General features: G+C 46.1%; 2 protein-coding genes across 2 annotated transcripts in view; both read left to right on the forward strand.

Annotated features, from left to right (window-relative positions):
• Positions 1–29: 29 nt before the first annotated feature.
• Positions 30–2,578, forward strand: LOC119457639 (nuclear valosin-containing protein-like). The gene has a single exon (XM_037719271.2). The coding sequence runs from the start codon at positions 168–170 to the stop codon at positions 2,367–2,369; it is 2,202 nt and encodes a 733-aa protein (XP_037575199.1). The 5' UTR covers positions 30–167; the 3' UTR covers positions 2,370–2,578.
• Positions 2,579–4,256: 1,678 nt separating this feature from the next.
• The window catches only part of LOC119457638 (methionine synthase), a 55,865-nt gene continuing 44,120 nt past the window's right edge, over positions 4,257–16,001 (forward strand). Inside the window, exons 1-8 of the mRNA XM_037719269.2 lie at positions 4,257–4,365; positions 6,758–6,987; positions 8,701–8,790; positions 9,902–9,971; positions 11,085–11,177; positions 13,371–13,477; positions 14,117–14,176; positions 15,067–15,161. Of these exons, the coding sequence (XP_037575197.2) occupies positions 4,338–4,365; positions 6,758–6,987; positions 8,701–8,790; positions 9,902–9,971; positions 11,085–11,177; positions 13,371–13,477; positions 14,117–14,176; positions 15,067–15,161 (773 nt within the window). The 5' untranslated portion in view covers positions 4,257–4,337. The remainder of the gene's footprint in view (positions 4,366–6,757; positions 6,988–8,700; positions 8,791–9,901; positions 9,972–11,084; positions 11,178–13,370; positions 13,478–14,116; positions 14,177–15,066; positions 15,162–16,001) is intronic.

Here is a 16,001-nt window from a genome sequence, read left to right on the forward strand (position 1 = left end):
ACCTAGCAACATTGAAATCAACATGGCAGCGCCCGTAAATGCGCGTTGTTTACACGTTGTTGCAAAGCGTGTCAGCGGCGGTGTTTGATTTGCTTGCTTCCAGCTCAACTTCTCCACCGTTGAAGATCACGCATGCGTTAAAGTTATAGCCGAGCTGGCGTATAAGCATGAGCGAGCCGCCAGCGAAGCGCAAGCGGCATTCTTTCGGCGGTGACCCGCGACTGTTGCCTCGCGTCAGGCAAGTTCTGAGCCAGAACGATGATCTGGATGCCGAAGACATTGTAGCGACGTTGCAGCGACGACATCCGGAGTACAGACGCAAGAAGAGAAACGCTTTGCTCTACTCTGTGACAAACGCGCTGGAGATCATCGTGCAGGACGACCCACAGCCGGCTACGGATACGGTAGGTGAAGACGATCTCGACGGCAGTAGCGTTACAGACGAAGACGTGGTGCCGTATCCGGACCAGAACACGATGAACAAGTCCATAAACGATCTGTACAAGACGCCCGACCCTAAGCCGGCGTCGAAGGACAAAGGCGCCGGCTCGGAGAAAGCGCGCAAGACGCCGAAGAAGCCCAAGTCCAACGACGTGGACGCGGCCATCCAAGACAACCTAAAGAAACGCATGGCCAAGGAGAAAGAGATTGCACTGATAAACCCGACGGCGCGGTTCGCGGACTTGGGTGGGATGGAAGGCCCGTTGGAAGAGGTGTGCAACATGCTCATGCACTTGAAGCACCCAGAAGTGTACAAGAAGTTAGGCGTTGTGCCGCCCCGAGGGTTTCTGCTGCACGGACCTCCCGGCTGCGGGAAGACGCTGCTGGCGCACGCCATCGCGGGTGAGTTGGAGCTTCCCATGATTCGAGTGGCGGCGCCCGAGATCGTGGCCGGCGTCTCCGGCGAGTCCGAGGAGCGCATACGCGAGCTGTTCGACAAGGCCGTCAACAGCGCCCCGTGCGTCTTCTTCATCGACGAGATCGACGCCGTGACGCCCAAGCGCGAGACTGCGCAGCGGGAGATGGAGCGACGCATCGTCGCTCAACTCCTGTCCAGCCTCGATGACCTGTCGCAGCGTGAGCTGCCCGCCGAGGTACTCGTCATTGGAGCCACCAACCGTCCCGACGCCCTGGACCCCGCCCTGCGGAGAGCCGGACGGTTCGACCGCGAGATATGCCTCGGCATTCCCGACGAAGCTGCCCGCGAAAGGATCCTCACCGTCCTCTGCCGGAAGCTGACCCTTGGGGCCGACGTCAAGCTGAGCGTCGTTGCCCACAGGACGCCTGGATACGTCGGCGCAGACCTGATGGCCCTGACACGGGAGGCCACGATGTCCGCGATAAACCGAATTTTTCGCGGAATCGAAGAAGGCGTCAAGGCAACTGGCGAAGGTCCGCGGAACCGCCTGGACATCGCCGTCTCCCTGCTCAAGGAGGTTCCTCCTTTGAACGACGAGCAGCTCAAGAACCTCTGTGTCGACGTTGCGGACTTCGAAGGAGCCTTGAAGCTGGTCCAGCCCTCGGCCAAGCGCGAGGGCTTCGCGACCGTACCGGACGTCACGTGGGACGACGTGGGTGCCCTCGCTTCAATCCGGGAAGCGCTTCAGGTCGCCATCTTGGCTCCTGTGCGACACCGCGACAAGTACGAGGCCCTGGGTCTCGACACCCCGTCTGGAATCTTGCTGCACGGACCTCCCGGTTGCGGCAAGACCCTCCTGGCTAAGGCTATCGCCAACGAGTCCGGCATCAACTTCATCTCGGTCAAGGGTCCCGAGTTGCTCAACATGTACGTGGGCGAAAGCGAGCGCGCCGTGCGTCAGTGTTTCCAGAGGGCGCGCAACTCGGCCCCCTGCGTCATCTTCTTCGATGAGCTCGACGCTCTGTGCCCTCGACGTTCCGATTCAGCGGACGGCGGCTCCGCGTCGCGAGTCGTTAACCAGCTTCTGACCGAGATGGACGGCCTGGAACCGAGGAAGCAGGTGTTCGTGTTGGCCGCGACCAACAGGCCGGACATCATCGACCCGGCCATGTTACGTCCCGGTCGTCTGGACGAAGTGCTGTACGTTGGCCTGCCGAGCTCCGAAGAGCGTGTGGAGATTCTTAAGACGCTTACGAGAAACGGAACGAGGCCGCTTCTAGAGGACACCGTGTCTCTGGAAGAAATCGGCAAAGACGAGAGGTGTGAGGGCTTTTCCGGTGCCGACTTGGCCGCACTCGTGCGTCAGGCGTCGGTGATTGCGCTGACCAAGTACCTGAAGGACGGGACTGAAGGGCAGATTCTCGTTGGCTCCCAACACTTCGACGCTGCTTTCGGAAAGGTGTCGGCTTCAAACAAGGGGCGCAGGACTACTAAGAAAGTAGAAGGGTGAATGTGGCGCATGAAATGTGTTGTGTGAACCCACGAACTTCATTAATATTTTTTTTGTCCTTAACACACGACCCCAATCATCACCAATCACTTCGCTAATTGATCGGCGACGGTGCTGCTCATTGAAACTTTACCATATTTTTGGTTTGTTTTCTTTGAAGAAATAAAAAATTGTACATACATTTTGACACCTATGTACATCCGTCTTTGTTCCAATGTCTATGCTGCGCGATGGAATAATGATGAATATGTTGTTGCTAAAGCCCCAACCAGACGTACGCGTTGGAAAGCGTACGCACGCGCCGCAATGCGCCTGGGCGCTTACGGCGTCAGGCGCGGAGATCTGTGTCGCGTGTGGGCGCGTTGCGGCGTGGACACCTACCACTGCTAGAATTTTCGGCAGCTTCCGACGCCTACGCCGGAAGCTGCCACCGCGTCGCCCGCGCGACGCTCCTCACGTGACCACGGCGAACGAGCGCGACTTCCGGAACGACTCTTCGCGCGGCGTGCAGGCAAGCCCGGGCAAGCTGCGTGCTTTGTATATAGATACATGTATAAATATATAGATACATGTTAAGTCAAAACTTAGTGTGTTTTATTGCCATCTTTAATACATTGCTTAACGTGGCCGTTAAGCGAAGGCTAGGCTGTCTTGAACATGGCAACCTAGCAACACTGCTTCGCCGCGACGAATTGCGCAGGTACGGTGACTAGCCACCGTAGCGCAGGGACGCGCGGCAACTCGTGCATCGTTTGGGTGCGCGCCCTCTTCCTCTATCGGACGCGACGTGACGTCGCGTGAGCGCGGTGCGTGCGTCTGGTTGGGGCTTAACAGTGATACTGCCCGATCAACGTCAGCCTCACTTAAGGTGGGGCTGTTGTTTACGTGTGCAAATGATTGCTTCATCTTCGCCGCTTATTATACAATGTTATGCATTCGGCTTGAAAATGCATTATGCTGGAAAAAAAAAAAAAAAATCAAGCAATTGTGACTGCGCGATGTGTTCTTTGCTTCAATATAATGGTCTCTCTTGAAGAAGTTACTTAACAGTTACCACTGTGTGTTATCATACGGATTAAGAAATCAGAGGTCTCCCTTTAAAAGTTAACACAAGAAATAATAGTTGGCTTTATTCGAATGTAACTAACTGTATATGTTGCTACCTGGTATGCTTAATATAGACTGATCGACCGTATAGGTGATAAAAGCGTTGTGGTCATCATGAGAGAGGCAGAGGTTTTTTAAGAAATGCACGAGCGAAGCTGTAGTGATGAGCTTTTGAGTCACTCCTTAGGGCGGTAGTAAGTTCTTGGAACGTAAAAACAAGCGTCTCACCGCGGCATCTCGCCTTCTTTCCTGACCCCTCCTCAGAGAGAGACACAATAGTTTGTCGCAGACACTAAAGCAGTGGGTTTATTAACGTGCCCTACAATGCCCTACAACGTGCCCTACAACTGAAGTTACGACCATGTATATATCTTATCAGTGTTTCTTTATTTCCTAATTAGGCTTTCAACCATTCTTTCAAACCTAAGGTTTATTTGCTCATCGTTGTCAGGGGGCCGGATTAAAATTCCAATAATAATTTATAGGCTATCAGCATTGTACAAAAACAGTGCCTGGTTCTATGATCGGCTACTCGAGCATGAGAACACAACTGCTTTCATTCCCTGTGTTAATTCAATTTTTTTTTATTATAATCGCCCAATCGTGACTCAACAAGAAGAGAAGGAATGGCGTCGAGTTCCTCTCATTTTCTGTTCATTCGATAAAGCGTCTTTCACCGTTATCATGGGCTCTCCCTTTCGCTTGGAAGATAAGGAGATAAAAGGCGCGCGAAGTGAGGCAGCTGTGTATTGCCCGCCCGCTTATACTTCTCCGCGTAAGAGCTGGCTGTCGACGCGTCTCTACGGGGACGCATGCTTTCCGTTCGTCTCGTTGTGTCAACCCTGGCTTTTCAACCCTAGCATGGACGACGGCGGAGTTTCACTCTCGGGTATGTATGCGAGTGCTTTCACGTTATCACATTGATTCCTATGACGCGCGTTTTCGCGTTTTTTATCGTCTGACACTTGGCCGAATGCAAACAGCGCAGCCTTGATAACCAGTGCCGCCATAGCCTTTCTACAAGCCACTGGGCTGGACGAACGGCTTTAGAGATGCCACAACGTTGTGAACTTGTATATACGCACCTCCTCCTCATATCATCATCATCATTCATCATCCTTTTTCCTCCCCGTCCCTTTTCCCCAGTGTAGAGTAGCAGGCCAGAGCAAGTTACAGCTCAGGTCGACATCTCTGCCTTTCTGTAAATGAATCTCTCTCTCTCTCTCTCTTTTCTCGCGCTTACAAATGCGGAGTTACACGCAACTCTTATTTCCGTCAAAGAAACTTTTGGAATAAAAATACTATGTTTACTATAAATTAATATCTCATATATAACATATATGACAATATGAAAGCCATGCGCTTTAACCGGTGTTAAGCTATATCGCACGGAAGTTTATTATATGTGGGCATGTTTATGTTACAACTATAGGGCTGTACCACAGTACATGCAGGCAATCCAATAATTAGTGGCGCTATCTATCTATCTATCTATCTATCTATCTATCTATCTATCTATCTATCTATCTATCTATCTATCTATCTATCTATCTATCTATCTATCTATCTATCTATCTATCTATCTATCTATCTATCTATCTATCTATCTATCTATCTATCTATCTATCTATCTATCTATCTATCTATCTATCTATCTATCTATCTATCTATCTATCTATCTATCTATCTATCTATCTATCTATCTATCTATCTATCTATCTATCTATCTATCTACAATACAATCTCCTGCTCGGCAGCACAACTCCATAGTCGCGGAGCCACAGCACCAACAACGCGTACACGCCCTTGTTATGCGTCTTCTAAGAGAGGGAGAGAGTTGCTCCCTTTATTAGAAAACTGAGATGTTTGCCTGGCTGACGGCCTGGCACGCTACTTCAGGTGTTGGGAGAAAGTTTTTGGTGTTGCACAGTGATCACACAAACACACAAAACGGCACATACATACACATACACGCACACACACTCAAGCTGCTCAAAAAGTCCCATTAAATATTTACTAATGTCGGCAACTGGCGCGGACGTCGTTTCGCTCAGTCATTCCAACCGTGTGTTAAGCAGCTTCTGAGAGAGACAGTAAGTCATTTGAGGCGCTGGAATTATTCTCTCAACGCTCTATTTGCATCTCGAAAGTGGGATGTGTAATACTGATTACATAAGCGTAGAAAACAAAGGTTAAAACGTCCCTAAATTTCGCACCAGGACCGCGTCGCTGTTGACGTCAATGTAACATCATAGATTTTACTGTTTCTTTTCTTTTTTAATGGAGGGAGAAACCTTTGACTTCATTCTCTCTTTTTTCTACGTTAGAAAAGTTGCCGAAAAGTTGTCATGTTCAGTCATGTTTGCAGCGTTATCTTCATTGAGAAACCAATCAGTATAGCCACGAGCAGGCGCTGTCAGCATTCATGACGTCATAAAGAGCTAGTGCGGAAATTTCACTGTAGCGTCGCCACCCGCGCTGTGCGTTTTCTTTGTTTTTCTTTCTTTTCTGGTTTCCCAGGTTGCAGATCAAGATGAGACTCACTCATTTGGAAGAACAGCAGTGCAGTCTATTAATTAACGTTTTTCTTTAGTGCAACAGTATCGGCAATTGGTACAGCTGATTATGATATGTATATGTAAGGGAGCAGCGAAACAAGACAGCCCTCAAAAGCGAAAAAAAAGTCTCTAAACCGCTACACCGTCAACTTTATTGATGAGCTCATCGACTAACAGTCCAGGACGGCGGCATTCTGACGCCTGCGTAAAATATTCTCTAGACTTACAGAGGCATTGAAGTGCCGCTATCATGGGTTGTTAGAGCGGACATTTTCCAACAGCAACATACAGCCAGTGCAGAGGTACTTACATACTACGGTTGATTCGCACGCATGCAAATAGTTGTGCAGACTCGTTACAAGTTTCACTAAAATGTTAACTTCACGTTGCTTCGCATGAAACTGGCAAGTTAGTCGTATAAACAGCATAAGATGGCGGCATTCCACAGACCGAAAATAAAACCCATGCACACCGTCGGCGTGTATCATGTGGTATACAGACTACCTGATAGCAGCCACTGAGTCCATGGCGAGAATCGGCGCTCAAAAGGACATTAAAGAGCCAACAGCAGTGGTTGCTATCAGGTGGTCTATAGACCACCTGATATCAGCCATTGCTGTTGGCTCTTTAATGTCCTTTTGATATAGACCATCTAGGCCATCGTCCCGCCATGGACACGTAGACCAAGAAAGCAAATGAGATGTATACCGCCCTTCTTTGCAGGCGTCCCCTACAATGACGCACTGAGAGCAGACAGAACGACCATGATCACGGATGCCTTGAGGAAGCGAGTCATGATCATGGACGGCGCCATGGGCACGATGATTCAGCAGTTCGGCCTCGACGAGGCGGCGTACCGAGGTTCCGAGTTCGCCGACCACGAGAGGCCACTGCAAGGCAACAACGACCTGCTCAACCTGACCAAGCCCGATGTCGTTATGGAGATACACAAGGTATACCGTGCGCAGGATTTACATACAGCTCGCTCCGGCTGTGTATCGTGATCGTATATACGTTATTCAGTGTAGGAACTACGCAAAGTGTGACTTTTTTAAATACACAAATTCCACACTTGTTACCCTATTAGAAAAAAAAAAAAAAATACCGGCAGGTCCCACGCCCTGTGGGAATCGATGTTATGCGAAGGTGAGTGCGGGCAGCTGGCTATGCCGCATCACTTGACGTTCAGCCAAGCGAATTTCATGTATTTCATGACCTACATGACACGCATGTGATGCTATTCATCATATACACTCGTTCGTCATACACTCTTGTCATACTATACAATTTTGGTACTTACATACCAATTTAACGAAACGACCATGAGAGCACCAAGACGTATGGGGCTGTTTCGTGACCTACATGACACACATGCATTATATTCAAGTCATGACTTATCATTTATGTTTTTCATACACTCTTGTCATGCTATGACAATTTTGGTACCTACCAAGTTAACGAAACGACCATGAGAGCACCAAGACGTAGGCGGCTCGATAGATAGATAGATAGATAGATAGATAGATAGATAGAGATAGATAGATAGATACTCTCAAAGTGGCAAATGTTTTTAAGAAATGCTTTACATTTAATACTCCATAATCCACATGTCTCATAATCGCATATTATTTCTGAGAACATACGGATTTCGAACTCATGCGCTCATATAGTGGATTATTGGGTATTGAGCATATGGCTTCTTTCGATAAGGTAATATCCCCCAAGCGCGGCCAGGAAAACACGAACAACGAAAGCATACATGCACATATACGCTTAATGGACACGCGGACTCACTAAACACAATTAATGTACGCAGCACCACAAGAAGACGAAGCGCATGGTTTTAGGATTTCAGAATAGCAACACCGCGTGTATACAGTCATATGTCGTCCCAAACACCTGTCAGAGACATACAATATGCCACTTAACGTGCACGCAGGAAAAGAGAGCACCAGAAACTGAACAGATAGTTAGACAAATTGGGTGCTCCTATAACGCGGGCTTATAATGATATATGTTTCATGCACACGCACGACCTCGATATTAGAGCAGAAAACTTGCGCTTAGTAATGTAGACATATAAAGGTGTGGACGCTTTGAGTTCTCCGGATAATCTAAAAAAAAAAAAAAAGCTTTAGATTAGGGGCTCTATTATACATAACAGCATTTCTTCCATCTCTCTTTTTCGCACTCAGTATGTCCTTCATCCGTCTTCAAAACAGTATGTACTTAGGCCACACGTCATTCAGCGACATTAAGCATACCACAGGGTCCGCGGTAATGTTGTTCGTATAGCTTATTAATCAGCTCTAACCAAATTTTTTGCACGAGAGCCGTGTAGATTTCAGACTTCGAAGAGTCCTTGCTGTTCAAGTTCACTCACAGCCATATTCACCCTCATTATCGACACCTCTCTCCCTCTCTCTCTTTTTACTCCTGTCTCTCTTCTCCAATGTTGAGTACCAGATCAGAACTTTGATTCAGGCCGACCTCTCAGCTTTTCTACCGTAATAAACATCTCTCTCTCTCTCTCATCTCTGTAAACGTCACCTTGCACATAGAACTGTGTTGGTCATTGTGTTGGTCCTGCTTCACCTCTCACAGTATACCTGATCGCCGCGTTTTTCTTCTTTTTTTTTCTTTCCTTTTATTTTTTGCTTTGGTAGCGCTACCTGGAGGCCGGCGCTGACTTCGTGGAGACAAACACTTTCAGTTCCACATCCGTGGCCCAAGCTGATTACGGACTGAGCCACCTGGTGAGCCTGTGTGCTTACGTATCGATTTCGCCCGAACTTTGCTTAGACAAATATTTTCTATTTACAATTCAGTAAAGGCTAAACTACACGTACGTACGCTTGACGGCGCGCGAGAGCTCGCGCCCACGGGCCTCGCGCATGCGCAGATGGTGCAGGACAGATCGTATCGCGTCCCCGAATCGCGGCGCGAACAAAGATATCTTCTCCAGACAAATATGGCGTACAGATTTCATGTAACGGCTTCACGTGTGTACACGTGCAGGTATACGTGTATACGTGTCTATACGTATATCTATCGTATACGTATAGACGTACGTATATACGTACGTATATACGTATAGACGCCTGATAGGTATACCTATCAGGCGCGAAAGGTATGCGTATCAGCAGTAATTCGTTCTTGCTTTATTTGGGACATAAAACCGCTACTATATTTAGCTAGGCAAAATGTGAGGGGAAGAATAAGCCTACCATTTAGTAAAATGACATGCCCATTGAGTGCCGACACCCTTATAAAAATAAAACTGGATAGTTTGTGGGTTGCCTGCTGACTTATTGAGGACCTTTGTTAAAAATTAGCACAAAAATGATAGGGACGAGGAATGACACAAGTCTTGCGGACTACCCTGTTTTCTTAGAATTTTCCTCTTGGCCATGTAAACTCAATACGCTGTCTTCTGGAAAAAGTGGTTAGCTAGTCTATTTCTTCAGTCTGTTAATTGTAGCCCACGCACGAACGGGTTTACAGAAAGTCTATACATACATTGTAGTTCACTAAAATTGCAATATCGTAAATGCACAAGCTGTCATATACAGACTATATACTTCACGAAATAAGAGAAGTCTACAGAACTTCACTACAGTGTGTCAGTTCATTTTGGTTCAGACAGGCAGTTCGAACTATCCCGGTTGTACTAAATATAAAACAGTTAAAAGAATCACATTATGTTATGTTTCTTACTGCAACCTTGCGGACTAGTGTGCTACTGAGACTTTGTGTTGACTATACTACAGCGTAAATAATTTTTGAATTCATGGTTATGTAAAGAATTATTAGTCTATATATCAGTGGCGAAGGAGCTGGACATTTTCGCTTGTGTTGCATGGTTAGGCCTACCGTCTGAACGTGGAGGGCGCCAGGCTAGCCCGGCAAGCCTGCCGACAGATAGAAGCACAAACAGGTCAGTGTAAAACTTCGTTGTACGTTCTTGCCGCGTTTTTGTCTGTTTTTCATTGCACCTAATTTAGAGTTGTTTCACTATGAATAGATGTCAAATGCCTAAGTTTGCCTGTGCCTTGTCGAAGTTTTCTTCAAGTTTGTCTCCTTATCCCGTTGCTATGCTACCCTGCACCCCCCCCCCTCTCTCTCTCTCTCTCTCTCGCTCTTTCTCGTCTAGGTAGCGTAGCCAAAACAGGCTTATTCTCTGGTTAGACTCCCTGCGGTTTGACCTTCACTTTTTCTGTGTTTTAGCCTCTCTAAATAGTCGGGTCTCAAGGCCTCTCGAGATTGTCCAGGCAACGCAAAAGCACGTTGCGATCTTAAATAAAGAGTTACGGTTTAGGATGCATTTATCGCGTTTACTTTGTGACGAATGAAATGACGATTGAAGATAGCGAGGAGACAAGCTTATTGTTTCTTCGCACGAGCAAAATAGAATTACCATTCAGTAGTTTACGAGAAGTTTACAAGCTCCTGTACCGATGATGTCCACGTGTTACTAAAGTTAGAGTTTCACTTTGTCCGTAAACGTATTAGCGTTTGCAGAGTACTGGGTTACCGGACAGGTGCACGGCAGCAAAACGTTGGTAGTGGTATTTTGTGACGCATAATTTAACCACATATTACACAGAGCTAATAGTGCAGTGACCTATCATATTCTACTGAACTGCTGGTGTATATAGCGTTGGTGTAGCGACATAAGCGATAACATGCATTCCTTTTTGTGATTTTTATAGTTTCCCTGTGCATCATCCCACGTGCACTCAGTACTCCCTCTCTCCCTCTTCATATCCCCCTTTCCCTTACCCCCAGTGTAGGGTAGCAAACCGGACGCTCGTCTGGTTGAACTCCCTGCCTTTCCTCTCCTTGCTCTCTCCTTCGACGAGAACGATCACGTGACACAAAATTTTCAGACGCATTGTAGTTGGACAAAGCGTCACAAGATGTCTTTACCAGGTTTTCTAAAGTAAAGCTTTATGCTACACCTGCTCACGGCTCTCAAAAGCCTGCTAATCCGTAAACGGTACATAAGTTTACAAGCAAGCTGAAGCTCTCTGTTAACACTCACTTTCAGGCCTGCCGAGGTTCGTGTGCGGGGCGCTGGGACCGACCAACCGGACACTGTCGATATCTCCGTACGTCGATAGACCGGATGAGCGCAACGTATGTACGTATCAAGGTGGCTGATTGGGGTATCAGCAAGTCTGAGCACTCTGAATTCGCCCGTGAGGAGAGTCAGTCGGTGTACAGCAAAGGGAGTGGAAAGGGGCACAGGGCCCGAGTCGGGATAAATGGAAACGCTATCGTGGATATCTTAGCAGCGTATACGTTGCTAGGGGAGTTCATATACGTTTGAACTGAGTAAACCTGAGCGCAAATTAGGGTAAGAGACAAGCTGACACTGGGCAGTACAGGCTTTCGAGAACGCCCGTATACTGCCACAGCATCATCTTCTCAAGCTCGGCTCACTTACGCTGTTGCGCAAAGTACGAGTTTTTCATTTCCGAGCCGCATTGCAGTATATCAAGCGCCGGTGTCACTCAACGTTTGCGAGGCACGATTTGTCACAGGCGATGTTTATGTCGCGGAAGGGTGAGAGCAATGCTCATGGCGAGCGGATGGGGAGGACGATGAGGTGCGTTCACATTTACCCGTGCCAATTAGCGATAAAAAAAAAATACCGTCCGACCTTTATACTTATGGTATAGTCATATGTCGGCCCGGAAACCTCACCCCGAAAGCCCCCAACAAAAGGTCGAGATTGCGTTCGTGTCGGCCAAACGAGACACCCTGTGTCTACCCGGCTTGGTAAAACCGGCACTCCTATATTGGGAAAGTATATAACAAATAAAACTGATGCATCTTGTAGATCTTGTAAAAAATAGCTGCGAAGAGACAATTTAATGCAGTTGCATTAAACCTATATAAGTGAGCAGCCTTCGACCCTTCAAATTGACTGGAACAGTATACAGGCATTGTTCTAACGTGTCGCTGCGTTTTCCTTCATTGTAGGGCGATGAATTGAAGCGCGTTTGCATGGCGCCTAGCGGGTGTTGCGGGGGTGGCGACATTGTGTAAGAAACGACAAGGCCAATCCTCATAAGACCCCTTCTACAATATAGCGCGCGTTGCCTTCAACTTTTTTCAAAATTCACTCAGAAGTGATTACGCAAAATATTGATTCTGGGTATGAAGCACGGTGCATGTGTAACTGTAAAGAAGTGGTTTACTCATATTCTTGTCATCTGCTTGCGAGAAATCTGACACTAAATTGAACTAGACCACTGTGTCGTCCCAGACGGCTGCAAGCAACCTTGAGGTGTGTTTCGAAACCACTGAGATTGCGTGAAAATACCGGACGCGACAGCAACATGGCAATGTACTACAGGTAGTCCCATCTTCATCTCTGTGTTTCAGCAATGAAGTGCAGTTTTACAGCGAAGCTACATACCTCTACCAGCCAAGGAAATTTTCGCGTCGTTGGCGTAAGCAAAACACGCTAGGCTAAAATTGAATACAAACCGCATATCTTCTTCGAAATCAAGCATACAGCATACAGCTCAGCACTCGTTTTCAAAAAGAAAAAAACCACAAAACAAGCATCAAAACTGGCATGATGGATGATAAGGCGCGTGTGAACAATGGGAACACTCTCCGACGTGTTCCGGTAAAGATTAGGTTTGCAGCTGCTTCGACAGGGGTTGACGTCATTCAAAACCCTCGTGTGAAGTGCAAACCGTATAATGTATGCTAATGACGTCTGCGAATAATGCAAAGCACGTTCCTTCTCCCGCGTATGTTTCCCATTAAAGATAACGGTTGCGTAAGCTTCTCCGAGTGGAAAAGTACCCAACAGCATAGAGATCACGTAGTGACGTCACCACGGTCTAGCAGTTCATTCCAGGCTACCATGGGTAGACCACGGAAAGTAAAGACGCCAGAAGAACAGCGTGAATACAATGTCGTTGTGAAGTAATAAAGGGTGTGGTTAAGTACATTTCTCTTGTCTCTGGTTTCACTCTTTGTAGAGCCACGTGCGTGAATTAAGGTGACGTCACAATGGGCAATCGTTGTGGGTGTCGTTTACAGCTTCGCTGTCCAACCACCTTCGCAGCGTGGATTAGAGTCACAGTTTTTTTTTTTACCATAGCAAACATTGAGGAGGTGATGGAGATACCACGTACATGGAGACGCAATCTTTGGCATGTAATGGTCGTATTTAAATTTTAAAAATTGTTTTTCAAGTTCATAACATAAAAGTAGACAATAAAAGCCACTTTGAAGAGCGGTTATGCCCCATAGTTGTGTTCGGGTCTCAGGAGGCTAGAGCACGTGACAGCAATTTCTGTGACGCATGCAGCTTTCGACGAGCTGAGCGCTGCCTACAAGGAACAAGTGTGCGGTCTCGTTGACGGGGGCGTTGACGTGCTTCTCGTCGAGACTGTTTTTGACACGGCCAACGGCAAGGTAACAGACTTTTCAATAGCGCCGTTCTCGTTTTATGCGTTCCTGGGTGATCGTGTCTCTGTTTGGGTTGCGCGGTGTCAGCGCACCACCCACAGACACCCGCACGGACGCTCAACACGCATGACAGGACATGTTTGCAATCAAGGCAGTGTGTTGCAACGGATAATTTGCGCACGATACGTCACGTCTTTCCAAAACAAGAATAAATTTAGTAGACTAACATCCATCTGGGAGCCTCTTGCATCAGTGTTATACTGCTTTTGTTAACTATGCATGCGCCATTGCGGAGGAAAACAAAATCTGGCATTAACTGATCACTTACTTTCTATGGTATGCCTAATGAAAATGACCTCGTGGAATTAAGATGTTTCCAAGAAACAATTGCAAAAAAAAAAAAAGAGAATCTCCTTTGGGCTACGGTATTACCAACAGAAGAAATTTCTAACTTGTTTCACAGACTTGAGCGACCGAAAGTTGCCTATATTGTTTGAAATCGCTCTCAAGTTTCTTATAACTCAAAATTGCTCTCATTTTGAATTGAGGAAAAGTACTTATGAGCCATATTGACAAGTTTCCATCAACATCTCCAAGTTTTTCTTCGTTCTTGTTCATTGTGTTTTTTTCTTCCTTTCTTTTAAGGCAGCCTTGTTCGCGATCCAAGAGTACTTCGAAGCAACTGGAAAAAGCCTCCCTGTGTTTGTAAGTGTTCTATAAGAGGAAAATTGTCAGGATGCGTGTAAGTGACGCGGCTAAAGTTAAGATGACATATGGATGAGACTTTCGTCCTTTAACAAGTGAGCATAAATCGGGTACGATGAAGGCGCGCTGAGACTCCTAGAAGTCACGTAATATGGTTCAATTTATTCAAAGGTGTGATGGAAGACGACCATATAGAAAGGTCAACCAACCTCATTGCTCACGTCATATGTATGCCGCGTTAAACATAATGATAGCATTTTGAATGTTACTCCAGTTTGTGTACGTGAAATCTAGCTGTAGGCATTTGCGAAAGCTATAGTGCGGGGAAATCCTTGCGAAAGCGATAACTGATTGATTTACGGGGTACAATTAATGCTCAAAAGCGACGCTTTGTCTATCGAGACGCCGTAGTGAAATGTTCTGGATTTGTTTTGAACACTTGGGTTTTCGTAAACGTTTTTTGGCCGCTGCATCCGCGTTCCTGTCTGCGGAGGACTGCAAAAGTGCCCATGAACTTACATTTAGGCGGGCGTTAAAGAACCCAGACAATCAAAATCAGTATGGAGTCAAATTACAGTTAAGTTACTATTTAAGTTATGGTCTGGAGACCTCCTCAACGGCTTTCTATCAGAGTCCAGGAATTGCTTCGGGGCGTTTGAATCAATAAATAAACAAATAAATAAATAAATAAATAAATAAATAAATAAATAAATAAATAAATAAATAAATAAATAAATAAATAAATAAATAAATAAATAAATAAAAATAAACTCTGACCATAATGCACATTTATCGGTCCATTTGATGCAGTCATACGTAGTGAAACACAAGTGCAATTCGTTTCTTCTTGTGGCCTAATATTTTATTTTGCTGCTTTCTTTTTGCTTCAGATTTCGGGGACTATCGTCGACAAAAGTGGTCGAAATTTGTCGGGCCAAACGTGCGAGGCATTTGTGCTGAGTGTCAGCCACGTAAAGCCTTTGTGGTAGGTTCCATGTTCTATATGTTCGAATGAACCATTGCTAGAGAAAGGAATTGCGGTTAAAGCCCGAATGACGGACAGCCCTTGGCGCGGTTGAGTAAGAAATTATAATCTGAGCGGATCTTGTAAAACGGAGACTAAGCTTCAAGTAAGCTGGTTATGTTTAGTTTCAAATAAAGACGGAGAAAAATCGAAAACGTCATTATGTGATTATTTCGGGAGAAGGTAGGAAACTTCAGAGCTGGCTGTCCGGGAGACTTGTGACTAATGATGCAAAGTGATAAGAACAAACAAAGTAAGCAAGACCCTTGCATAATACAAAATAAAGCTACACATATATGAACGCACTAGTCGACGGTGCGCCGAGTGCAGGTTCAAAATGCAGCATGTGTTGCGTAAAATGATTACTAAGTCAGCTGTGCAGATGAGCTGTACGATCTTTGGAACGGCGCGTAGACTTGCAAGAGGGCAGGTCACGCGTGCACTTGCACTTGCACGTAAACATGTGCACATAAGTGCATACATACATACATACATACATACATACATACATACATACATACATACATACATACATACATACATACATGCATACATACATGCATACATACATACATACATACATACATACATGCATACATACATGCATACATACATACATACATACATACAAAGATACATACATACATACATACATACATACATACATACATACATACATACATACATACATACATACATACATACATAACATACATACATACATACATACATACATCATAGGCATGGGCGCACATACAAGTGTGTACGTTTCAAAGATTTCAAATGTGTGCATGATAACGT

Source organism: Dermacentor silvarum, chromosome 7 (genome assembly GCF_013339745.2).
Source record: "Dermacentor silvarum isolate Dsil-2018 chromosome 7, BIME_Dsil_1.4, whole genome shotgun sequence".
Classification (NCBI taxonomy): domain Eukaryota; kingdom Metazoa; phylum Arthropoda; class Arachnida; order Ixodida; family Ixodidae; genus Dermacentor; species Dermacentor silvarum.

Excerpts from the sequence above, each read along its gene's own strand:
- LOC119457639 (XM_037719271.2), top strand. The coding sequence starts at position 168 with ATGAGCGAGCCGCCAGCGAAGCGCAAGCGGCATTCTTTCGGCGGTGAC.